Consider the following 27,139-nt stretch of genomic DNA (forward strand, 5'->3'; position numbering starts at 1 on the left):
CCAAATGCATTTTATGAGGCCAAGATAGTTCTCATACAACACCTGAAAAAGACATTACAGGAAAAACAACTTAGAATCCAATATTCTTCATAAATATTGATCTAAAACTCCTTAATAAAATACTGGCAAATTGAATCCAGCAACATATTAAAAGTAAGTATACTATTATTTATTGTAACTAAAGTATCATGACCCAGGAGAATTTATCTCAGGAATGCAAGTTTGGTCTAAGATCAGAAAATCAATCAATGTATTACAAATTACCACATTAATAGAATAAAGAAGAAAACCACATAATCATTTCAATAAATGAAAAAAAAAGCATTTGAAGAAGTTCAACACCCATTCAGGATAAAAGCTCCTCAGCAAACAAAGAAACAGGAAGGAATTTCTTCAACCTGATAGAGGGCATCAATGAAAACCTATAGCTATCATCTTTTTTTTATTTTCTTGCAAATTTTTGAATTTCATTTTATTATTTTATACAGCGGTTCTTATTACTCATTCATTTTATACACATCAGTGTATACATGTCAATCCCAATCTCCCAATTCAACCCACCACCATCCCCACCCCCATCCGCTTTCCCCCCTTGCTATCCATATGCTTGTTCTCTACATGTCGCCCACTTTCTGCCCTGCAAACCGGTCTATCTATACCATTATTTTAGGTTCCACATATATGCATTAATATACAATATTTGTTTTTCTCTTTCTGACTTACTTCACTCTGTATGACAGTCTCTAGATCCATCCACGTCTCTACAAATGACCCAATTTCGTTCCTTTTTATGGCTTAGTAATATTGCATTGTATATATGTATCACATCTTCTTTATCCATTTGTCTGTCGATGTACATTTAGGTTGCTCCCATGACCTGGTTATTGTAAATAGTGCTGCAATGAACACTGGGATGCATGTGTCTTTTTGAATTACGGTTTTCTCTGGGTATATGCCCAGTACTGGAATGCTCGGCTCATATGGTAATTCTGTTTTTAGTTTTTTAAGGACCCTCCATACTGTTCTCCATAGTGGCTGTATCAATTTACATTCCCACCAACAGTGCAAGAGGGTTCCCTTTTCTCCACACCCTGCCCAGCATTTGTTGTTTGTAGATTTTCTAATGATGCCAATTCTAACTGGTGTGAGGTGATACCTCATTGTAGTTTTGATTTGCATTTCTCTAACAATTAGTGATGTTGAGCAGCTTTTCATGTGCTTCTTGCCCATCTGTATGTCTTCTTTGGAGAAATGTCTATTTAGGTCTTCTGCCCATTTGTGGATTGCGTTGTTTTTTTGATATTGAGCTGCATGAGTTGTTTATATATTTTAGAGATTAATCCTTTGTCTGTTGATTTGTTTGCAAATATTTTCTCACATTTTGAGGGTTGTCTTTTCGTCTTCTTTATGCTTTCCTTTGTTGTGCAAAAGGTTTTAAGTTTCATTAAGTTCCATTTGTTTATTTTTGTTTTTATTTCCATTACTGTAGGAGGTGTGTCAAAAAAGATCTTGCTGTGATTTATGTCAAAGAGTGTTCTTCCTATGTTTTCCTCTAAGAGTTTTACAGTTTCTGGTCTTCCATTTAGGTCTCTAATCCACTTTGAGTTTACTTCTCTGTATGGTGTTAGGGAGTGTTCTAATTTCATTCTTTTACATATGGCTGCCCAGTTTAACCAGCACCACTTATTTAAGAGACTGTCTTTTCTCCATTGTATATGCTTCCCTCCTCTGTCATAGATTAGTTGACCATAGGTGCATGGGTTTATCTCTGGGCTTTCTATGTTGTTCCATTGATCTATATTTCTGTTTTTGTGCCAGTACCATATTGTCTTGATTACTGTAGCTTTGTAGTATAGTCTGAAGTCAGGGAGTCTGATTCCTCCAGCTCCATTTTTTTCCCTCAAGACTGCTTTGCCTATCTGGGGTCTTTTGTGTCTCCATACAAATTTTAAGAGTTTTTGGTTCCAGTTCTGTAAAAAATGGCATTGGTAATTTGATAGGGATTGCATTGAATATGTAGATTGTTTTGGGTAGTATAGTCATTTTCATAATATTGATTCTTCTAGTCCAAGAACATGGTATATCTCTCCACCTGTTGGTATCATCTTTAATTTCTTTCATCAGTGTCTTATACTTTTCTGCATACAGGTCTTTTGTTTCCCTAGGTAGGTTTATTCCTAGGTATTTTATTCTTTTTGTTGCAATGGTAAATGGGAGTGTTTCCTCAGTTTCTCTTTCAGATTTTTCATCATTAGTGTATACAAATACAAGCGATTTCTGTGCATTAATTTTGTATCCTGCTACTTCACCAAATTCGTTGATTAGCTCTAGTAGTTTTCTGGTAGCATCTTTAGGATTCTCTATGTATAGAATCATGTCATCTACAAACAGTGACAGTTTTACTTATTCTTTTCCAATCTGTATTCCTTTTATTTCATTTCTTCTCTGATTGTCACAGCTAGGACTTCCAAAACTATGTTGAATAATAGTGGTGAGAGTGGACATCCTGGTCTTTTTCCTGATCTTAGAGGAGATGCTTTCAGTTTTTCACCATTGAGAATGATGTTTGCTGTGGGTTTGTCATATATGGACTTTATTACGCTGAGGTAGGTTCACTCTCTACCCACTTTCTGGAGAGTTTTTATCATAAATGGGTGTTGAATTTTGTCAAAAGCTTTTTCTGCATATATTGAGGTGATGATAGGTTTTTTCTTTTTCAGTTTCTTAATATGGTGTTTCACACTGATTGATTTGCGTATATTGAAGAATCTTTGCATCCCTGGGATAAATCCCACTTGATCATGGTGTATGATCCTTTTAATGTGCTGCTGCATTCTGTTTACTAGTATTTTGTTGACGATTTTTGCATCTATATTCATCATTGATATCGGTCTGTAATTTTCCTTTTTTGTAGAATCTTTGTCTGGATTTGGTATCAGGGTGATGGTGGCCTCAAAGAATGAGTTTGGGAGTGTTCCTTCCTTGGCAATTTTTTGGAAGAGTTTGAGAAGAACGAGTGTTAGCTCTTCTCTAAATGTTTGATAGAATTCACCTGTGAAGCCATCTGGTCCTGGACGTTTGTTTGTTGGAAGATTTTTAATCACAGTTTCCATATCATTACTTGTGATTGGTCTGTTCATATTTTCTATTTCTTTCTGGTTCCGTCTTGGAAGGTTATACCTTTCTATGAATTTGTCCATTTCCTCCATGTTGTCCATTTTATTGTCAGAGTTGCTTGTCATATTCGCTTAGGATGCTTTGTATTTCTGCAGTGTCCATTGTAACTTCTCCTTTTTCACTTCTAATTTTATTGATTTGAATCCTCTCCCTCTTTTACTTGATGAGTCTGCCTAATGGTTTATCAATTTTGTTTATCTTCTCAAAGAACCAGCTTTTAGTTTTATTGATCTTTGCTATTGTTTTGTTTCTATTTCATTTATTTCTGCTCTGATCTTTATGATTTCTTTCCTTCTGCTAACTTTGGGTTTTGTTTGGTCTTCTTTCTCTAGTTCCTTTAGACGTAAGGTTAGATTGTTTGAGATTTTTCTTGAGGTAGGCTTGAATAGCTATAAATTTCCCTCTTAGAACTGCTTTGGCCGAATCCCATAGATTTTGGATCATCGTGTTTTCACTGTTGTTTGTCTGTAGGTGTTTTTTTTTTTTTTTTTTTTTTTGCAGTACGTGGGCTTCTCACTGTTGTGGCCTCTCCCATTGTGGAGTACGGGCTCCAGACGCACAGGCTCAGTGGCCATGGCTCATGGGCCCAGCCGCTCCACGGCATGTGGGATCTTCCCGGACCGGGGCACAAACCCGTGTCATCTGCATCTGCAGGCGGACTCTCAACCACTGCACCACCAGTGAAGCCGTCTAGTTATTTTTTAATTTCCTTTTTGATTTCTTCAGTGATCACTTGGTCAGTTAGTATTGTTTAGCCTCCATGTATTTGTGTTTTTTATGTTTATTTTCTCTGTAACTGAATTCTAATCTCATAGCATTGTGGTCAGAAAAGATGCTTGATATGATTTCAGTTTTCTTAAATTTACTGAGGCTTGATTTGTGACCCAAGATGTGATCTATCCTGGAGAATATTCTCTGCGCCCTTGAGAAGAAAGTGTAATCTGCTGTTTTTGGATGGAATGTCCTATAAATATCAATTAAATCTATCTGGTCTATTGTGTCATTTAATGCTTCTGTTTCCTTATTAATTTTCTGTTTGGATGATCTGTCCATTGGTGTAAGTGAGGTGTTAAAGTCCCCCAGTATTATTGTGTTACTGTTAATTTCCTCCTTTATAGCTGTTAGCAGTTGCCTTATGTATTGAGGTGCTCCTATGTTGGGTGCATATATATATTTATAATTGTTTATCTTCTTCTTTGATTGATCCCTTGATCATTATGTAGTGTCCTTCTTTGTCTCTTGTAACATTATTTATTTTAAAGTCTATTTTATCTGATATGAGTATTGCTACTCCAGCTTTCTTTTGATTTCCATTCGCATTGAATATCTTTTTCCATTCCCTCTCTTTCAGTCTGTATGTGTCCTTAGGTCTGAAGTGGGTCTCTTGTAGACACCATATATATGAGTCTTGTTTTGTATCCATTCAGCAAACCTGTGTCTTTTGGTTGGAGCATTTAATCCATTCACGTTTAAGGTAATTATTGACATGTACGTTCCTATTACCATTTTCTTAATTGTTTTGGGTTTGTTTTTGTAGGCCCTTCTGTTGTGTTTCCCACTTAGAGAAGTTCCTTTAGCATTAGTTGTAGAGCTGGTTTGGTGGTGCTGAATTCTCTTAGCTTTTGCTTGTCTGTAAAGCTTTCAATTTCTCCATTGCATCTGAATGAGATAATCTTGGTTGTAGGTTGTAGGTTGGTTGTAGAATAGTCTTGGTTGTAGGTTCTTCCCTTTCATCACTTTAAGTATATCATTTCACTCCCTTCTGGCTTGTAGAGGTTCTGCTGAGAAATCAGCTGTTAATCTTATGGGAGTTCCCCTGTATGTTATTTGTCATTTTTCCCTTGCTACTTTCAATAATTTTTCGTTGTCTTTAATTTTTGACAATTTGATTACTATGTGACTCGGCATGTTTCTACTGGGTTTATCCTGTATGGGACTCTCTGCCCTTCCTGGACTTGGGTGGCTATTCCCCTTCCCATGTTAGGGCACTTTTCGAGTATAATCTCTTCAAATATTTTCTCAGGTCCTTTCTCTCTCTCTTTTCCTCTGGGACCCCTATATTGCAAATGTTATTGCTTTTAATGTTGTCCCAGAGGTCTCTTAGGCTGTCTTCATTTCTTTTCATTTTTTTTTCTTTATTCTGTTATGCAGCAGTGAATTCCACCATTCTGTCTTCCAGGTCACATCCGTTCTTTTGCCTCAGTTATTCTGCTATTGATTCCTTCTAGTGTACTTCTCAATTCAGTGACTGTATTCTTCATCTCTGTTTGTTTGTTCTTTAATTCTTCTAGATCTTTGTTAAACATTTCTTGCATCTTCTCGATCTTTGCCTCATTCTTTTCCGAGGTCCTGGATCATCTTCACTATCATTATTCTGAATTCTTTTTCTGGAAGGTTGCCCATCTGCACTTCATTTAGTTGGTTTTCTGGGATTTTATCTTGTTCTTTCATCTGGTACTTAGCCCTCTGCCTTTTCATCGTGTCTTTCTGTGAATGTGGTTTTTGTTCCACAGGCTGCAGGACTGTAGTTCTTGCTTCTGCTGTCTGCTCCTGTGGATGAGGCTATCTAAGAGGCTTCTGCAACCTTCCTGATGGGAGGGACTGGTGGTGGATAGATCTGGCTGTTGCTCAGGTGGGCAGAGCTCAGTAAAACTCTAATCCACTTGTCTGCTGATGGGTGGGGCTGGGTCCCCTCCCTGTTGGTTGTCTGCCCTGAGGCGACACCAACCCAGAGCCTACCTGGGCTCTTTGGTGGGGCTAATGGCAGACTCTGGGAGGGCTCATGCCAAGGAGTACTTCCCAGAACTTCTGCTGCCAGCATCCTTGTCCTCACGGTGAGACAGAGCCACCTCCTGCCTCTACAGGAGACCCTCCAACACTAGCAGGTAGCTCTGGTTCAGTCTCTATGGGGCCACTGCTCCTTCCCCTGGGTTCCAATGCCCACACTACTTTGTGTGTGCCCTCCAAGAGTGGAATCTCTGTTTCCCTCAGTCCTGTCAAAATTCTTCAATCAAATCCCGCCAGCCATTGAAGTCTGATTCTCTAGGAATTCCTCCTCCTGTTGCCAGACCCCCAGGTTTGGAAGCCTGACATGGGGCTCAGAACCTTCACTCCAGTGGGTGGACTTCTGTGGTATAAGTGTTCTCCAGTTTGTGAGTCACCCACCAGCAGTTATGGGATTTGATTTTATTGTGATTGCACCCCTCCCACCATGTCATTGTGGCTTCTCCTTTGTCTTTGGATGTGGGGTATCTTTTTTGGTGAGTTCCAGTGTTTTCCTGTTGATGATTGTTCAGCAGTTAGTTGTGATTCTGGTGTTCTCAAAAGAGGGAGTGAGAGCACATCCTTCTACTCTGCCAACTTGAACCAATCGTTATCATCTTTCTTTTTTTTTTTTTTTTTTTTTTTTTTTTTTTGCAGTACGCGGGCCTCTCACTGTTGTGGCCTCTCCCGTTGCGGAGCACAGGCTCCGGACGCACAGGCTCAGCGGCCGTGGCTCACGGGCCCAGCCGCTCCACGGCATGTGGGATCTTCCCAGACCCGGGCACGAACCCGTGTCTCCTGCATTGGCAGGCGGATTCTCAACCACTGCGCCACCAGGGAAGCCCTATCATCTTTCTTAATGAAGAAATATTTAATGTTAATGTCACTAGATGTGACATTTCCCTTTTATTGTACAGTTTGGTAAAGAGAATAAATATCATCAAATAAGAAAAAAAAAAATCTGGATGAAGACTAGCATGTCTGCCTTCATGTTTTCTGTTCAACACTGTACTGGTAGTACTAGCCAGTTCAATAAGAAGACAAGAAAATGAAATGAAAAGAATAGACTGGAAAGAAAAAAATTAAGCTGTTTTACTTGCAGACAATATAATCATGTGCATACAGGGTACCAAGAAAGCTACTAAATAACTACTTAAAAACAAATTTGGAAAAATTATGAACACAAGGTTAATATACAAAAATCAACAGTATATGTACTATGTGCTAACTATTAACAATTTGAAATTAAACACACACAAAAAATTCCATTTGCAAATATCATCAAAGAACACTAAAACGCTTACGATAAATCTAATAAATGAATTACAAGACCTATACACTGAAAACTATATAATGTTACTCCAAGAAATTAAAGAAAATCTAAATAAATGTAGAAACATACCATGCTCAGGGTTAGAAGACTCAATGTTGTCAGGATCTTGATTCATCCAAATCTGATCTATACTGATAGTTCGATACTATCCTAATGAAAATACCAACATGCTTTTCTACACAAATCAGTAAGTTGAATATAAAATTTATACAGAAATGTAAAAGAACCTAGAATAGTCAAAACAATCTTAAGAAAGAACAAAGTTGGAGGACTCTCACTTTCTGATATTAAGCCTTCTATACAGCTTCAATCATCAAGACAGTATGGTTCTACTCTAAGGATTAAACTATTCATGGAACACAACACAGTGTCCAGAGATAGACCCATACACATATGCTTAATTGATTTTTGTCTAATGTATCAAGTCAATTCCATGGGGAAAGGGAAATCTTTTAAACAAAGTGCTAGAACAATTAGATAAACTATTATAATGTGTGTTTTCCAACACTGCCAAGCAATTAATTCTGACACTATCTACCTGGATATAGCATCAGATCCCATAGGTTAAGGGCTTAGTCCCACAAGACTGCACCCAATTCAGATGCCAATCACAAGTCCAGGCTATTACATGTGCTTCTGGGCTGACTGGCTATAAATGTGAGGTTCGCATGACCCCCTCCTCAGGTTCAATTAAAAGCATACCTCATTGTATCACACTTCACAGATATTGCATCTTTTACAAATTGAAGATTTGTGGCAACCCTGCATCAAGCAAGTCTATCAGGACCATTTTTCCAAGTGAGCATTTACTCACTCTGTGTCTCTGTGTCACATTTTGGTAATCCTTGCAATATTTCAAACTTTTTCATTATTATCATATTTGTTATTGTGATCTGTGATCACTGATCTTTCATGTTACTATTGCAAAAAGATTATGACTTGCTGAAGGCTCAGGTGATGGTTAACACTTTTTAGCAATAAAGTATATTTTAATTAAGGTATGTACTTTTTTTTTTTTAGACATAATGCTATTGCACACTTAACAGACTACAGTATAATGGAAACATAACTCTCATGTGCACTGGGAAACAAAAAAGTTTATGCAACTGCTTTACTGTGATATTTCTTTCACTGCTGTGGTCTGGAACCAAACCCACAATATCTGAGGTTGCCTGTATTTTACTAGAGCAGCTCACAGAACTCAGAGAAATGTTTACTTACATTTACCAGTTTATTATAAAGGGTATTATAAAGGATACAGATGAACAGCCAGATGAAGAGGTAAATATAAGGTTCAGAAGGGCCCTGAGCACAGGAGCTTCTCTCCCCACGGAACTAGAGTACACAACCAATCCAGCATGTGAATGTGTTTTACAACGCAGAAGCTCATCGAATCTTGTTGTTCAAGAATTTTCATAGAGTTTAATCTGCAGCCCACCCCACTTCCCCTTCCCAGAGGTCAGCAGGAGAGGCTGAAAGTTCTAACCCTCTAAATACTTGGCCTTGCTGGTGACCAGTCCCATCCTGAGGCTATCTAGGGGTCCTACCTCAAGTCACCTCACTAACATGAACTAGCAGGTGTGCTCAAAAAGAGGCTCCTTATGAATGACAAAGGACAATCCTAACACTCAGGAAATTCCAAGGGTTTTAGGAGCTTTGTGTCAGGGAGCAAGGACAACGAATAAATATATTTCCTATTATGACACAACTATGAAAAAATATAAACCTTGATCATTATCTCACTTCATACAAAAAAGTTAATTCCAGATATACAAGCCAGACCTATAAATCTTAAAGGTAAAAATATATACGAGAATATCTTTACAATCTTGGGGTAGACAGGCAAAGATTTCTTAGAGAGGGCAGAAAAAGCACTAAGCATTAAGAAAAAAAAAAATTGGAGGGTTGATAAATTGCATTTCACAAAAATTTAAAACTTCAGCTCATCACAAGGCAAGCCACAGACTGGGAGAAATATTCCCAATACATGTATCTGACAATGGACTCATAGCCAGAATATATTAAAACTCTTGCAACTCAATTACAAGAAGAAAAATGAGCCAAAAAAAAAATTAAAAAAGAGTGAAAGACTTGAACATACACTTCATGAAAGAAGATACAGCAATATCTAACATGCACATGAAAAGGGGCTTAACATCACTGACCATCAGGGAAGCACAAATTAAAACCATCAGAAGATATCATTTTATACCCACCAGTGAAGAAAATGAACACACCAAACATTGACAAAGATGTGAAACAACTGGAACTCTTATGAACACTTGTACAAGTATTTATAGCAGCATTATTCATAATGGCCAAAAACTGGAGACTACCTAAATGTTATCAACAGAAGAATAGCTAAAACAATATTGGGTTATATTCATGCAAAGGAATTCTACTCAGCAATAAAAAGAACTCAGCTACTGATACATGCAACAAGGATGACTTCAAAAGCATTAGACTAAGAAAAAGAAACCAGATACAAAAGGCTATATACTATAAGGTTCCCTTTATATGAAGTATAAGAACATATAAAACTCATTTATGGTGATAGAAATCACAAAAAATCATGGCCTATGGGTGTGGAACTGACTACAAGAGAGCCCAAGGAAACTTTCTAGGGGGATGGAAATGTCCTCTATCTTGATTGGGATATGGTTACACAGTCATATATGTTTATCAAAAATCATTGAACTCCACATATAAGATCTGTGAATCCTATTATATGTATAAGTTTAACTCAATAAATTAAAAGAAAGAGCGAAAAAAACTTTTAAAATGATTCCAGTTCAAGATGGCAGACCTACCGCAAGTATTTATCGTCTCCCCACAAAATAGTAATTGGGAAGGGACAGGAGAAGAGCTTCTGGGACATTGGTATTCTATTTATCTTGTCCTGAATGATGAGTCTAAAGGTGTTTTCACTTTGGGATAATCCATCTATCTGGACACTTATGATCTGTACCTTCTTCTACATATGTGTTATATTCAATTTTTTTAATCAGCCAATGAACCAGGTACCCTCCACAATCCACTGCTATATAGAGCATCTATCTAACTACTATATTTTCACAAAGGATGTTAAATTTACCAAATGTTGCTCTGCTTTCTAAAGCAAAACAAAAACAAAACACTCGTTAATTAATAGCTCAGATGATTAGCACTGGTCACGGTATGATCCGAAAATATCAGCTTTCAGCTATTAAAATGTGCAGATAACAGAAGCAACTTTACAAAAGACTGTATGGCAAACATGCAGTCCAATATCCTAATATCCTAGAGGATACTCTAGGTATCTTTTAAATATCCCAATAAAATAAGTAATGGATTCATTTTCTCGCCCCTGATATTCATTCTGATATTTTGTAGTATGTTTGCTAAAAATGTATCTTCAGCAATTGTCAGAATAAACTGTGACTTTTATATGATTTATGTGTCAGTGAGTCAAATCGCCACATCTCCACTAGGTTCTCTGCCAAACTACCAAATTCCCTAAATATTTTTTAAGCTGAGCATTTAATAAATGTTGAGAAGAATAATGAATTAAATCAGATGATTGAAGTGTTGAGAGCCTGGCTAAACTCAGAAATCAAAAGTGTATGATGCCAGCAATTAACACAAGTATTCTACATTCTCCAACAGTATTCAGCAGTAGATACAAAAGGCTGGGTTATGGTGGGACATTGAGAATACAGAATTGGCATCCTGCCTCCTCTTCCCTTCCCCAACACCCCACAAAATAAAAAAATAATATACTTCTGGTTCCTTCAGACTTTTGATCTTCTCACCTCTGGTCTCAAAAAGTTTTCTTTGTTTATAAAAGCAGGTACTAAATCTAGGTGTGAGCTTCAGGTGCAGTCTTTCTGCAGCCTAATTATTCGAACTGTCAGGTTTAATCTCACCTATTCTGTGGGAAACTCCCTTTGCCCCACTCCTGAGGGCACGTACACACTTGCTCTCTCTCTTCCAGGCTCAGGGGCTCATTATGCAGATGCTTTTGTCACCTGTTGGAATCTGAGATTTAAAAGGCTCCCTGAGATTTAAAAAGGACAGAAAAGAGAGACTTGCTCACCCCTTGCTGGGCACGGGCTATGGGGATTCTATATCTCTGAGCTAGGAACACCAACCCTTGGCCTGGACTTCTGTGTCTCTTCTCACTGACTTGGATCTCTAAGTGTCTGATCACTGTGGAAAGTGGAAATACTTCCATCTTCTTGTGGCCATCCATAAAGACTTAGGAGGAAATCTGAATCATTTCCTGTTGAGAATTCTAACACTAACATAGGAAGGGGGAAACTAATATTGTCAATGAGAAAATGTTGCCTGCCATATCAGTAAACAAGGATGTTGCAGCCATCAAGCCATCACATTACCACCTCCCTGACAGTTAGCCCTGAGGGAACTCAAGATAGAAACAGGATGCCCCCACCTAGCAGTCAGCTGCTGCAGCCACCCCTGATGGTACACCCTGAGGAAACTCAGGATGAGAAAGCACAGGATACTAGCCCCAGATAACTGAGGGCCCCAGATATCAAAGGAATGATTTCAATGACCCAAACTCTTGCATCCTCCTGTACATAGACAAGAGCTAAATTCCTTAACTTGAGATATGTGATTTTCTTAAATTAACAGTAATCTTTTGATGTTCTGACTACCTGTCTCTGCTGCAAAAACTCTTATATATCCTGGCTCCTCCCTTATCTCTTCGAAGCAGCCCCTTAGAGTTATCTGAGAGACTGCATCCTGGATGAAGTCCTCAGTTTTGTCCTCCAAATAAAACAAAATTCTCAACTTACAGGTTGCACATTTTTTTCAGTTGACAATATTAAAACCAAAATTCTCCTGGTGTTTCCAAATTTCCATTGACTCTAACTTTAATTATAAACTGAATAAAGATTGTTTTAGAATTTCCTTAAAGAAAAAAAAAATCCTGGCTTAATCCATAGAAATAAAGGTCAAGATCACAAAGGAACTGGAATGGATGGGGTCAGGAGTATAAATGAAATAACCAGCTATAGGATCTGAGTGTGAAAGAGGAAGAAATGCAGCCAAGAGACTTAAATGTGCTGAGAAAAATAGGAGGATTCTGGGACCAAAGATCAAAGAGCAAATTTATAAGAACTCAAGCAGCAGAAAAAAGACAAGATGTTACAATGAAAAAAGAAGAGTTTCAGAGTTCAAGACATATTATATCTACTTACTTTCACAACTGGAAATGAATATAGGAATATCTATGATTAGAACTGCCAGCCTATGGCATGGTGCCTGACCCAAAGTAAAACAAGAATAAATAAGGGATAATTGTTGTACGTCAGTGGAGAAAATCCAAAGTACTTATAATTTTTACCTAGAACATAATTAACTATAAATTCACAGTTACTAAGAAAAAATAAAATTTATTTCTATAAATAACATAAAGCTCATCTGATATTTTTAGATTATCCAATCAACTGTTCTTTTCCTTAAGGACAAATTCAAGTTGATTGGACAGATACTACATAAATAAATATGTAGCCATATGTACTCAGAGTAAAATAAAATTTCATTTTGTTCTGAAGCAATTTTAATCATAAGCACTGTGGTTTATAGAATTTTTTCTATATCTGAGGAATTTCTACACTGCCCTTATAACTCAATATTGGCCACAATGAAATTAACCATAAATCTAAAGAAGGCAGTTTACTTATAAAATAAATTTCCTTGCCTTGCTGTAGACTCAACAGAGTCTGAACAGAGAAACAGAATAATATAAAATAAGACATTAGATTTTAGTACTAATAAGCAATAGGAAAGATTCAATCATGTGACAGTGAAAGTTGGTCTTGGCGCCACACACCTCATTATATATTCAGTATAGCGACTGGGTTCTTTTGCAAAACATCTCAAACCTGAATGCAAATTTTAACGACTCTCCAATCAGAAAATATTAACCACAGTGTGCTGATAATAAAATGATGCTTAATGCAATTTTCTTACCTGCCTCAACAGTTTCTCAATGGCTGACATTACCATAAGGCCTCTCCAAACAATGGGTGCAGTCTCTTCAATCAGGAAGCCCATGGACATACTGCAATGGGAAACCAAAAATACAACTAATTTATATAAGTTAATATTATTCTGAAAAGTAACATAAAGTAAAAAAGATATGCTCACCAAGCAATACCATAATTCAAAAGAGGCCGCAGTAAGTTACCTGAAATAAGAAAAAAAAACATCTTTTAGAAGAGTAAGTCATTATACATAAATATATTGCCTGTTTTCTTACCAGAGTGTCAAATTAAAAATATAAATAAGCTACTCATATTGCTAGTCTTTCACTTCCAACTAATTCACCTCAATTTGCAACAGTTTAAACATTATACCAAGCATACAACTAATACACCCAATGGATGCAACATCTAAAAATAGATGGGATATAGTTTTATTAAGAAACACTTCATCTACAATTTTCAAATGTTCTAAAAAGTAACCTCAATAAGTAATTTTGTCCACCAGGTTTATTCATACATATTGATAAATAAATTATATACATATGCTTATATAGTAAGTGTACATATGTATATCTGCAAACACACACACAGTTATTTCTTTTCTTTACTTGAAATTTTTGAAAAATATAAGAATCCAAAAAAAAGTAAGAAACTCTATTTCATATCTCAACATAATAAAAGGCAAATGTGAAAAACCCACAGCAAGCATCATACTCAATAGTAAAAGACTGAATGTTTTTCCTCTAGGATCAGGAACAAGATAAGGATGCCCACTTTTGTCACTTTTATTCAACATAATACTTAAAATTATAGCCAGAGCAATGAGGCAAGAAAAGGAAATAAACAGCATCCAAATTGGAAAGGAAGAAGTAAAGTTTTCTCTTTTCACAGATGTTATGATCTTATACATAAAACCCTGAAGATTCCACAAAAAACTATTGGAGCTAATAAATAAATCTGGTAAAGGAGAGGATACAAAGTCAAAATACAAAAATCAGTTCATTTCCATACACTAACAATGAACAATCTGAAAAGGATATTATGAAAATCCCATTTATAACAGCATCAAAAAGAATAAATACTTTGGAATTAACTTAACCAAGGAGGTAAAAGACTTGCAAAATGAAAACTACAAAACATTGCTGAAAGAAATTAAAGAAGACAAACAAATGAAAACATATGCCATATTCATTAACTGGAAGACTTAATATTAAGATGTCAGTACTACCCAAAGCCACCTACAGATTCAATGCAATCCCTATCAAAATGCTGATAGTATTTCTTACAGAAATAAAAAATCCATCCTAAAATTCATATGGTATCTCAAAGGATCCCAAATATGCAAATCAATCTTGAAAGAGAAGAACACAGCTTGAGGACTCATACTTCCTTATTTCAAAGCTTACTACAAAGCTACAGCAATCAAAACAATGTGGTACTAGCATAAAGGCAGACATATAGACCAATGAAACAGAAGAGAGAGCCCAGAAATAAACCCTCACATACACAGTCAAATAATTTTTTCATAGAGAGGCCAAGATCATTCACTGGGGAAAAAGCTGGGAAAACTGTATATCCACATGCAAAAGAATGAAGCTGGACCCTTACATAACACCACAGACAAAAAATTAACTCAAAATGGATCAAAGGTCTACATGTAAGAGCTAAAACTATAAAGTTCTTAGAAGAAAACATAGGGCAAGAGCTTCATGTCATTGGATTTGGCAAGGATTTCTTGGATACACACCAAAGACACAGGCAACAAAAGCAACTATAGACAAATTGGAGTTCATGAAAGTTTTTAAACATTGTGCATCAGGAGATAATATCAACAGAGTGAAAAGGCAACCCAAAGAATGGGAGACAATATCTGTAAATCATATATCTTATAGAGATTAATACCCAGAATAGAATACAGAGAGAACTCTTAAAACTCAACAACAACAACAAAATTCAAAAATGGGCAAAGGAAGTGAATAGACACTTCTCCAAGGAAGATATACAAATGGCCAATAAGCACATGAAAAAATGTTCAACATCAATGATCATTAAGGAAATGTGAATCAAAATTACAATGAGAGGCCACCTCACACTATTAGGATGGCTGCCATAAAAAAATAAAAAAAAAAAAAAACACAGGAAATAACAACAGTTGGCAAGAATAGAGACAAATGGCAACCCTTGTGCACTGTTCATGGGAATGTAAAATGGAAATGTTATGGAAAATAATATGAGTTCCTCAAAAAATTAAAAATAGAATTACCATACAATCCGGCAATTCCACTTCTTGGTGGAATTGAAAGCAGGGTTGAAAAAAGGATTGAAGAGTATCAGTGTCTTGAAGAGATATTTGTACACTCATGTTCACAGCAGCATTATTCACAATAGCTAAAATGTGGAAACAACCCAAGGGTCCTTTAATGAATAAATGGCTAAGCTAAACGTGGTACAGATACGCAATGGAATATTATTCAGCCTTAAAAAGGAAGAAAATTCTGACATATGCTACAACATGGATGAACCACGAGAACACTGCTAAGCAAAATAAGTCAGACACAAAAAGAGAAATACTGTATGATCCCCTTATATGAGATACTGAAAGTAGTCAAAATGATAGAGATAGAAAGTAGAATGGTGGTTGCCAGAGGCAGGGAAAAGTGGCAATGGAGAGCTATTGTTCAATAGATAGGGTGTTTCCATTTTACAAGATGAAAAGAAGTATGGAGGTAGATAGTGGTGATGGCTGCACAACATTATGAATGTATTTAATACCACTGAACTGTACACTTTAAAATGGTTAAGAAGGTAAATTTTATGTTATGTTTTTTACCACAATAAAAAAAGAAAAAAAAAAACTCTACTTTGTATTCTGAGACAATAAATTGTGTTAATCTCTAAAGAGAAAACCAATGTACTGCTTATGCTCAATACAAAACAGAGAAAATACACTTCATGTAGCAAAAGGTGATTATAAAGTATAGTTTCTTTTATCAGACTATCTGTGTAGCCATGTTCCCAGTCATTCTTGCTGCCATATCCTAGTTCTTCACCATAACAAAGTACACTAGAAACCCTCTCACCTTAGGTAACTTGGACTAGTATTGGGCTAAAAGTATAGGGCAAAATCATAAAAATTTAGCAGAATTACATATTCAGGTTTTATCATATGTTCTTTAGGTTCTTTCTCCTCTTTAAAGAGACTGAAATTTAAAATTATGATAAAGCATACAGGTATGGTTTATATAAGAAATCCATTACTGAACTCTATTCACTGGATTCCCTACACACAAAAAAAGCTATGGCTTTTCATTAAAAGACTGGTGAATAAGTATGCATTTTTATGTTCCAAGCTAAAATAAAATGTTAAGAATATTAAACTTTTTAATGGTTTCCCTCTTTAACTTCTGACTAAACTAACAAGCTCAATCTCCCCCATAGATAATTTGATAGCAATATTCTTTTCCATGTAACTAACTTTGTCAATTCTTTCCAAAGCATCCAAGTTAAATTTACAGAGAAATAACTTTCCTCCATTGTGCGCTGTACAATTTTCTACTTTCCATTTTCTCCAATAACAAATGCATACCAATTAAAAAGTCAAGTAGTACCATAAAAATTGTTACCACATGTCAATAACCCCTAGCACTGTCGCATTTCTTACTCCCCAGAGCCAACAACTACTAGTTGATTTTTTTAACTTCTTATGATGAATTAATCTTAGGCTTACAGAAAGTTGCAAGTATAGCCAGAGTCCTCATATACCCTTCACCTAGCTTTCCCTAATGTTAATATTTTATAAAACCATAGTACAATTATCACAACCAGGAAATTAATGTTGATACAATACAATTAACTAATCTACCAAACCAAGAGTCTGACAATTTTTAGTTATCTCATGACATATTAAAGTATTTAGCTCTTTTTCACAAACACAGGCACATTTTTCACGCATCCATCTTCCCAATGCAATTATATCACAATTTTTTTAGATATCATGTAAATGTTATTAATAGCTAAGCAATATAGCACACAATATTATTTTTCCTTTGTCCCCCTGAACTGATAAGATCTTTGCGCAGCATGTGTGTATGTGTTTCCTTCATTTTCTATGTATTTATTAGCAATTTGTTCCTATTTTCCAGTGTATAAATATCAAATACATTAATCAAATGCACTAGGCATTTGAGTTCATCATCTTGAACGAGGCTCTGTTGTTCTGTCCCTTCATAATGTCTTTTGAATAACAGAAGTTTTTACTTTTTATGTAATCAAATTAATCAGTTTTTTCCTTTATGGTCTATGCTTCTTGGGTCTCGTTTAAGAAAGCCTTTACTAATACAGTCACTGAGATGGTATCTTATATTGTCTTCTAAACCTTCATAGTTTTGCATTTTACATCTAAGTCCTTAAACCATCTGAAATTAATTTGTGTGTGTAGTGTGAGGATCCACTACTTTATTTCCATGTGGATAATAAATTGTCCTACCATCAATAGTCTGCAACGCTAGCCTTGTCATAAATCAGGTTTCCATATATATATAAGTCTGCTTCTGGACTATTTATTCTTTTCTACTAGTTTATCTGTCTATCCTTGAGCCAATATCAAACAGGGGGCATATACTGCACTTTTATAAGTCCCCTTATCTGGCAACACAAGTCCTCTGTGTTTTCTCTCTCTTCAAGAGTGTCTTACCTATTCACAGGCCCTTTGCTCACCTTTATAATTTGTAAATTTAACTTGGTCATCACTTTCGACAAGTGGACTTCTGACTGGATTTGCAAAACTATTAGGAGGAATGGAGATTTTTATAAAATTTAGTCTTCCTATCCATGAACATCATTTGTTTTCCAATTATTGACACTTTGAAAATCTTTCAATAAAATTTTAGAATTCTTTTCCTTATGAAAACTGTACATTTTCTTTGTTAGATTTGGCCCCAGGTACCCTGTATTTCTGAAGCTATTTGTATCTTTTTTTTATGATCTACATGAAGTTTATTATAAAATTAACATAAACATCAATCTATATTAAAATCTATAGTCGATATAAAATGGATAACATCCAGTATACATTCACCAAGCATTTAGCAAAACACACTATCAATGTTGATAAATAATAAAAATAGCAACAATCAAGTCTGTCCTGATACATTCTAAATTCTTCTTCCACTTTTTTTTTTTTAATTTATTTATTTTTTTTATCTTCTTCCACTTTTTAAACCCAAGGATATTCTTCAAAGTTCACACCATATTACACTTGCCCCATATTGGTAAACACCAAAATTCCAATTCATGAGAGTATTCATTCACACACTCATTAGACAAAAATTTACTTTATGACTCCTACGTGCTAGAGACTGGGACAGACCCTGGTAAATCATCAGTGAATGTCAGAGATATGGTCTGATGGAGCTTAAACTCCAGCAGACAGGAGAGACAGTGGTCAAGTTTCAAAAAGCCTTATTCTGTCTGCACAGCATATTAATTAAAATTTTTAACACCTTCATTGGAGTATAATTGCTTTACGCTCTTGTGTTAGTCTCTGCTGCATAACAAAGTAAATCACCTATACATATACATATATCCCCATATGCAATCCCATTTGTGTCTCTCTCCCACATTCCCTATCCCACCCCTCTAGGTGGTCAGAAAACCCTGAGCTGATCTCCCTGTGCTATGCAGCTGCTTCCCACTAGCTATCTATTTTACATTTGGTAGTGTATATATGTCAATGACACTCTCTCACTTCATCCCAGCTTACCCTTGCCCAACCCATGTCTTCAAGTCCATGTTCTACATCTGCATCTTTCTTCCTGTCATGCCCATACTTTCATAAGAACCTTTTTTTTTTTTAGATTCCACATACATGTGGTAGCATACGGTATTTGTTTTTCTAACTTGCTTCACTCTGTACGACAGTCTACGTCCACCCACCTAACTACAAATAACTCAATTTTGTTTCTTTTTATGGCTGAGTAATATTCCATTGTATATATGTGCCACATCTTCTTTATCCATTCATCTTTCAATGGACACTTAGGTTGCTTACATGTCCTGGCTATTGTAAATAGTGCTGCAATGAACATTGTGGTACATGACTCTTTCTGATTGTGGTTCTCTCAGGGTATATGCCCAGTAGTGGGATTGCTGGGTCACAGGGTACTTCTACTTTTAGTTTTTAAGGAACCTTCATACTGTTCTCCATAGTGGCTGTATTAATTTACATTCCCAGCAACAGTGCAAAAGGGTTCTCTTTTCTCCACAACGTCTCCAGCATTTATTGTTTGTAGATTTTTGAAGATAGCCATTCTGACTGGTGTGAGATAATACCTCATTGTTGTTTTGATCTGCATTTCTCTAATGATTAGTGATGTTGAGCATCCTTTCATGTGTTTGTTGGCAATCTGTATATCTTCTTTGGAGAAATGTCTATTCAGGTCTTCTACCCATTATTTGATTGGGCTGTTTGTTTTTCTGATATTCAGCTGCATGACCTGCTTGAATATTTTGGAGATTAATCCTTTGTCAGTTGCTTCATTTCCAAATATTTTCTACCATTCTGAGGGCGGTCTTTTCATCTTGTTTGTGGTCTCCTTTGCTGTGCAAAAGCTTTTAAGTTTCATTAGCTGCCATTTGTTTATTTCTGTTTTAATTTGCATTTCTCTAGGAGGTGGCTCAAAAACGATCTTGCTGTGATATATGTCAGAGTGTTCTGCCTATGCTTTCCTCTAAGACTTGCATAGTATCTGCCCTTACATTTAGGTCTTTAATTCATTTTAAGTTTATTTTTGTGTATGGTGTTAGGGAGTGTTCTAACTTCATTCTTTTACATGTAGCTCTCCAGTTTTCGTGGCACCATTTATTGAAAAGGCTGTCTTTGCTCCATTGTATATTCTTGCCTCCTTTATCAAAAATAAGGTGACCATAGATGCGTGAGTTTATCTCTGGGCTTTCTATCCTGTTCCATTGATCTATATTAATATTTGGGGGCCACTACCATACTGTCTTGATTACTGTAGCCTTGTAGTATAGTCTGAAGTCCAAGCCTGATTCCTCCAGCTCTGTTTTTTTTTTTTTTTTTTTTTTTGTGGTACATGGGCCTCACTGTCGTGGCCTCTCCCGTTGTGGAGCGCAGGCTCCGGACGCGCAGGCTCAGCGGCCATGGTTCACGGGCCCAGCCGCTCTGCGGCATGTGGGATCTTCCCAGACCGGGGCACGAACCCGTGTCCCCTGCATCGGCAGGCGGATTCTCAACCACTGCGCCACCAGGGAAGCCCCAGCTCTGTTTTTCGTTCTCAAGATTGCTTTGGCTATTCAGAGTCTTCTGTGCTTCCATACAAATTGTGAAATTTTTTGTGCTAGTTCTCTGAAAAATGCCATTGCTAGTTTCATAGGGATTGCATTGAAGCTGTAGATTGCTTTGGATAGAACACTCATTTTTACAATGTTGATTCTTCCAATCTAAGAGCATGGTATACCTCTCAATCTGTTTGTATCATCTTTAATTTCTTTCACAGTGTCTCATAGTTTTCTGCATACAGTTCTTTTGTCTCCTTAGGTAGGTTTATTCCTAGATATTTTATTCTTTGTGTTGCAATGGTAAATAGGAGTGTTTTATTAATTTCACTCTCAGATTTTTCATCATTAGTGTATAGGAATGCCAGAGATTTCTGTGCATTTATTTTGTATCCGGCTACTTTACCAAGTTCATTAATTAGCTCTAGTAGTTTTCGGGTGGCATCATTAGGATTATTTATGTATAGTATCATGTCACCTGCAGACAGTGACAGCTTTATTTCTTCTTTTCCGATTTGGATTCCTTTTATTTCTTTTCCATCTCTGATTGCTGTGGCTAAAACTTCCAAAACTAGGTTGAATAACAGTGGTGAGAATGGGCAACCTTGTCGTGTTCCTGATCTCAGGGGAAATGATTTCACTTTTTCACCATGGAGAATGATGTTGGCTGTGGGTTTGTCATATATGGCCTTTATTATGTTGAGGTAAGTTCCCTCTATGCCTATTTTCTGGAGGGCTTTTGTCGTAAATAGGTGTTGAATTTTGTCACAAGCTTTTTCTGCATCTATTGAGATGATCATATGGTTTTTCCTCTTCAGTTTGTTGATATGGTGTATCACGTTGATTGATTTGCATATATTGAAGAATCCTTGCATTCCTGGAATATACCCCAATTGATCATGGTGTACGATCCTTTTCATATGCTGTTGGATTCTGTTTGCTAATATTTTGTTGAGGATTTTTGCATCTATGTTCATCCGTGATATTAGCCTGTAGTTTTTTTCTTTGGGACATCTTTGCATGGTTTTGGTATCAGGATGATGGTGGCCTCGTCGGATGACTTTGGGAGTGATCCTCCCTCTGCTATCTTTTGGAGGAGTTTGAGAAGGATAGGTGTTAGCTCTTCTCTAAATGTTTGATAGAATTCACCTGTGAAGCCATCTGGTCCTGGGCTTTTGTTTGTTGGAAGATTTTAAAACACGCTTTCAGTTTCAGAACTTGTGATTGGTCTGTTCACAATTTGTATATCTTCCTAGTTCTGTCTTGGAAAGTTGTGCTTTTCTAAGAATTTGTCCATTTCGTCCAAGTTGTCCACTTTATTCGCATATACTTGCTTGTAGTAATCTCTCATGATGCTTTATATTTTTGCAATGTCACTTGTTATTTCTCCTTTTTCATTTCTAATCCTGTTGATTTCAGTCTTCTCCCTTTTTGTCTTGATGAGTCTGGATAATGGTTTATCAATTTTGTTTATCTTATCTAAGAAGCAGCTTTTAGGGGGATGTGAGAAGATGGTGGAAGAGTAAGACGTGGAGATCACCTTCCTCCCCACAAATACATCAGAAATACATCTAAATGTGGAACTGCTCCTATAGAACACCCATTGAATGCTGGCAGAAGAACTCAGACCTCCCAAAAGGCAAGAAACTCCCACGTACCTGGGTAGGGAAAAAGACAAAAGAAAAAACAGAGACAAAAGAATAGGTACGGGACCTGCACCAGTGGGAGGGAGCTGTGAAGGAGGAATGGTTTCCACACACTAGGAAGCCCCTTCGCCGGCGAAGACTGTAGTTAGCGGAGGGGGGAAGCTTCGGAGACATGGAGGAGAGCGCCACAACAGGGGAGCGGAGGGCAAAGTGGAGAGATTCCCGCACAGAGGAGCGGTGCCGGACAGCACTCACCAGCCCGAGAGGCTTGTCTGCTCACCCATCAGGGCGGGCAGAGACTGGGAGCTGAGGCTCAGGCTTTGGTCGAATTGCAGGGAGAAGACAGGGCTTGGCAATGTGAACACAGCCTGAAGGGGGCTAGTGAGCCACAGCTAGCCAGGAGGGAGTGCGGGAAAAAGTTAGGACCTGCCGAAAAGGCAAGAGACTTTTTCTTCCCTCTTTGTTACCTGGTGCACAAGGAGAGGGGATTAAGAGCACTGCTTAAAAGAGCTCCAGAGAGGAGCGCGAGCCACGGCTATCAGCGCTGAGCCCAGAGACCGGCATGATATGCTAAGCCTACTGCTGCAGCCACCATGAAGCCTGTGTGCGAGCACAGTTCACTATCGACACCTCCCCTCCGGGGAGCCTATGCACCCTGCCACTGCCTGGGTCCTGTGATCCAGGGACAAAATCCCCAGGAGAACACACGGCATGCCTCAGGCTGGTGCAACGTCACGCCAGCCTCTGCCCCTACAGGCTCGCCCCACATCCGTACCCCTCCCTCCCCCTGGCCTGAGTGAGCCAGAGCCCACGAATCAGCTACTCCTTTAACCCAGCCCTGTCTAAGAGAAGAACAGACGCCCTCAGGCGACCTACATGCAGAGGCAGGTCCAAATCCAAAGCTGAACCCAGGGATCTGCGTGAACAAAGAAGAGAAAGGGAAATTTCTCCCAGCACCCTCAAAAGCGGCAGATGAAAACTTCACCATCAACTTGATGTACCTGCATCTGTGGAATACCTGAATAGACAACAAATTATCCCAAACTGAGGAGATGGACTTTGGGAGCAAGATATATTATTTTTCCCCCTTTTCTTCTTTTTGTGGGTGTGTATGTGTATGCTTCTGTGTGAGATTTTGTCTGAATAGCTTTGATTTCATCATTTGTCCTGGGGTTCTGTCCATCTGGTTTTCTTTTCTTTTTTTTTTAATAACTTTTCAAAAACTTTTTACTTAATAACTATCTTTTATTTTAATAACTTTCTCTTATTTTACCTTTATTTTATCCTCCTTTCTTTCTATTTTTTCTCCCTTTTATTCTGAGCCGTGTGGATGAAAGGCTCTTGGTGCACCAGCCAGGCACTAAGATAAGGAAAATGAGAAGACAAAAAACACACAGCAGATGAAGGAGCAAGGTAAAAACCCACCAGACCTGACAAATGAAGAGGAAATACGTGCTCTACCTGGAAAAGAATTCAGGATAATGATACTAAAGATGATCCAACATCTTGGAAATAGAATAGACAAAATGCAAGAAACATTTAACAAGGATGTAGAAGAACTAAAGAGGAAACAAGCAATGATGAACAACACAATAAATGAAATTAAAAATACTCTAGATGGGATCAATAGCAGAATAACTGAGGCAGAAGAATGGATAAGTGACCTGGAAGATAAAATAGTGGAAATAACTACTGCAGAGCAGAATAAAGAAAAAAGAATGAAAAGAACTGAGGACAGTCTCAGAGACTTCTGGGACAATATTAAACGCACCAACATTCGAATTACAGGAGCCTCAGAAGAAGAAGAGAAAAAGAAAGGGACTGAGAAAATATTTGAAGAGATTATAGTTGATAAGTTCCCTAATATAGGAAAGGAAATAATTAATCAAGACCTAGAAGCACAGAGAATCCCATACAGGATAAATCCCAGGAGACACATGCCAAAACACATATTGATCAAGCTATTAAAAATTAAATATAAAGAAAATGTATTAAAAGCAGCAATGGAAAAACAACAAATAACACACAAGGGAATCCCCACAAGGTTAACAGATGATCTTTCAGCAGAAACTCTGAAAGCCAGAAGGGATTGGCAGAACATATTTAAAGTGATGAAGGAGAAAAACCTACAACCAAGATTACTCTATCCAGCAAGGATCTCATTCAGATTTGATGGAGAAATTAAAACCTTTACAGACAAGCAAAAGCTGAGAGAGTTCAGCACCACCAAAGCAGCTTTACAACAAATGCTAAAGGAACTTCTCTAGGCAAGAAATACAAGAGAAGGAAAACACCTACAAAGAAACCCCCAAAACAATTAAGGAAATGGTAATAGGAACATACGTATCGATAAATACCTTAAATGTAAATGGATTAAATGCTCCCACCAAAAGACAGACTGGCTGAATGGATACAAAAACAAGACCCATAAATATGCTGTCTACAAGAGACCCACTTCAGACCTAGGGATACAGACTGAAAGTGAGGGGATGGAAACAGATATTCCATGCAAATGGAAATAAAAAGAAAGCTGGAGGAGCAATTCTCATCTCAGACAAAATAGACTTTAAAATAAAAGACTATTAGAAGAGACAAAGGACACTACATAATGATCAAGGGATCAATCCAAGAAGAAGACATAACAATTGTAAATATTTATGCACCCAACATAGGAGCACCTCAATATATAAGGCAAATACTAACATCCATAAAAGGGGAGATCGACAGTAACACAAGCATCATAGGGGACTTTAAAACCCCACTTTCACCAATGGACAGATAATCTAAAATGAAAATAAATAAGGAAACACAAGTTTTAAATAATACATTAAACAAGATGGACTTAATTGATATTTATAGGACATTCCATCCAAAAACAACAGAATGCACATTTTTCTCAAGTGCTCATGGAACATTCTCCAGGATACATCATATCTTGGGTCACAAATCTAGCCTTGGTAAATTTAAGAAAATTGAAATCATATCACATATATTTTCCAACCACAATGCTATGAGACTAGATATCAATTACAGGAAAAGATCTGTAAAAAATACAAACACACGGAGGCTAAACAATATACTACTTAATAATGAAGTGATCACTGAAGAAATCAAAGAGGAAATCAAAAAATACTTAGAAACAAATGACAATAGAGACACGAGGACCCAAAACCTATGGGATGCAGCAAAAGCAGTTCTAAGAGGGAGGTTTACAGCAATACAATCCTACCTTCAGAAACAGGAAATATCTCGAATAAACAACCTAAACTTGCACCTAAAGCAATTAGAGAAAGAGGAACTAAAAACCCCAAATTTAGCAGAAGGAAAGAAATCAGAAGTAAATGAAAAAGAAATGAAGGAAATGATAGCAAACATCAATAAAACTAAAACCTGGTTCTTAGAGAAGAAAAAGAAAATTGATAAACCATTAGCCAGACTCATCAAGAAAAACAGGGAGAAGACGGGGCTTCCTTGGTGGCGCAATGGTTGAGAGTCCGCCTGCCAATGCAGGGGATGCAGGTTCGTGCCCCGGTCAGGGAGGATCCCACGTGCCGCGGAGCAGCTGGGCCCATGAGCCATGGCCACTGACCCTGTGCGTCCGGAGCCTGTGCTCCGCAATGGGAGAGGCCACAGCAGTGAGAGGCCCGCGTACCACAAAGAAAAAAGGGGGAGAAGATGCAAATCAATAGAATTAGAAATGAAAAATTAGAAGTAATAACTGACACTGCAGAAATACAAAAGATTACGAGAGATTACTACAAGCAACTCTATGCCAATAAAAAGGACAACCTGGAAGAAATGGAAAAATTCTTAGAAATGCACAACCTGCCGAGACTGAATCAGGAAGAAACAGAAAATATGAACAGACCAATCACAAGCACTGAAATTGAAACTGTGATTAAAAATTTTCCAACAAACAAAAGCCCAGGACCAGATGGCTACACAGGCGAATTCTATCAAATATTTAGAAAAGAGCTAACACCTATCCTTCTCAAACTCTTCCAAAAGATAGCAGAGGGAGGAACACTCCCAAACTCATTCTATGAGGCCACCATAACCATGACACCAAAACCAGACAAAGACGTCACAAAGAAAGAAAACTACAGGAAAATATAACTGATGAACACAGATGCAAAAATCCTCAACAAAATATTAGCAAACAGAATCCAACAGCATATGAAAAGGATCGTACACCATGATCAATTGGGGTGTATTCCAGGAATGCAAGGATTCTTCAATATATGCAAATCAATCAACGTGATACACCATATCAACAAACTGAAGAGGAAAAACCATATGATCATCTCAATAGATGCAGAAAAAGCTTGTGACAAAATTCAACACCCAATTATGAAAAAAACCCTCCAGAAAATAGGCATAGAGGGAACTTACCTCAACATGATAAAGGCCATATACAACAAACCAACAGCCAACATCGTCCTCAATGGTGAAAAACTGACACAATTGCCACTAAGATCAGGAACAAGACAAGCTTGCCCACTCTCACCACTCTTATTCAACATAGTTTTGGAAGTTCTAGCCAAAGCAATCAGAGAAGAAAAAGAAATAAAAGGAATCCAAATCAGAAAAGAAGAAGTAAAGCTGTCATTGTGTGCAGATGACATGATACTATACATAGAGAATACTAAGGATGCTACCAGAAAACTACTAGAACTAATCAATGAATTTGGTAAAGTAGCAGGATACAAAATTAATGCACAGAAATCTCTGGCATTCTTATACACTAATGATGAAAAATCTGAGAGTGAAATTAAGAAAACACTCTCATTTACCATTGCAACACAAAGAATAAAAGATCTAGGAATAAACCTACCTAAGGAGACAAAAGACTTGTATGCAGAAAATTATAAGACACTGATGAAAGAAATTAAAGATGATACAAATAGATGGAGAGATATACCATGTTCTTG

At 37.2% G+C, this 27,139-nt stretch overlaps 1 protein-coding gene across 11 annotated transcripts in view; it reads right to left on the minus strand.

Moving 5' to 3' along the window:
• The window catches only part of NUBPL (NUBP iron-sulfur cluster assembly factor, mitochondrial), a 530,407-nt gene that overhangs the window by 321,165 nt on the left and 182,103 nt on the right, over positions 1-27,139 (minus strand). For 10 of the 11 annotated variants that reach the window (XR_010839581.1, XR_010839583.1, XR_010839582.1 and 7 more), the window contains 2 exons: positions 13,430-13,469; positions 13,253-13,343 (listed from right to left, as the gene is read on the minus strand). Coding sequence is in view for 8 of the 11 variants with exons in the window: in XM_067028607.1 (XP_066884708.1) it covers positions 13,253-13,343; positions 13,430-13,469 (131 nt within the window). In the remaining 3 variants the exon portion in view is untranslated. Of the gene's footprint in view, positions 1-13,252; positions 13,369-13,429; positions 13,470-27,139 lie in introns of all 11 variants that reach the window. The other variant, XM_067028611.1, reaches the window with a different exon arrangement.

The sequence above is a fragment of the Kogia breviceps genome, chromosome 3, assembly GCF_026419965.1.
Source record: "Kogia breviceps isolate mKogBre1 chromosome 3, mKogBre1 haplotype 1, whole genome shotgun sequence".
Lineage (NCBI taxonomy): Eukaryota > Metazoa > Chordata > Mammalia > Artiodactyla > Physeteridae > Kogia > Kogia breviceps.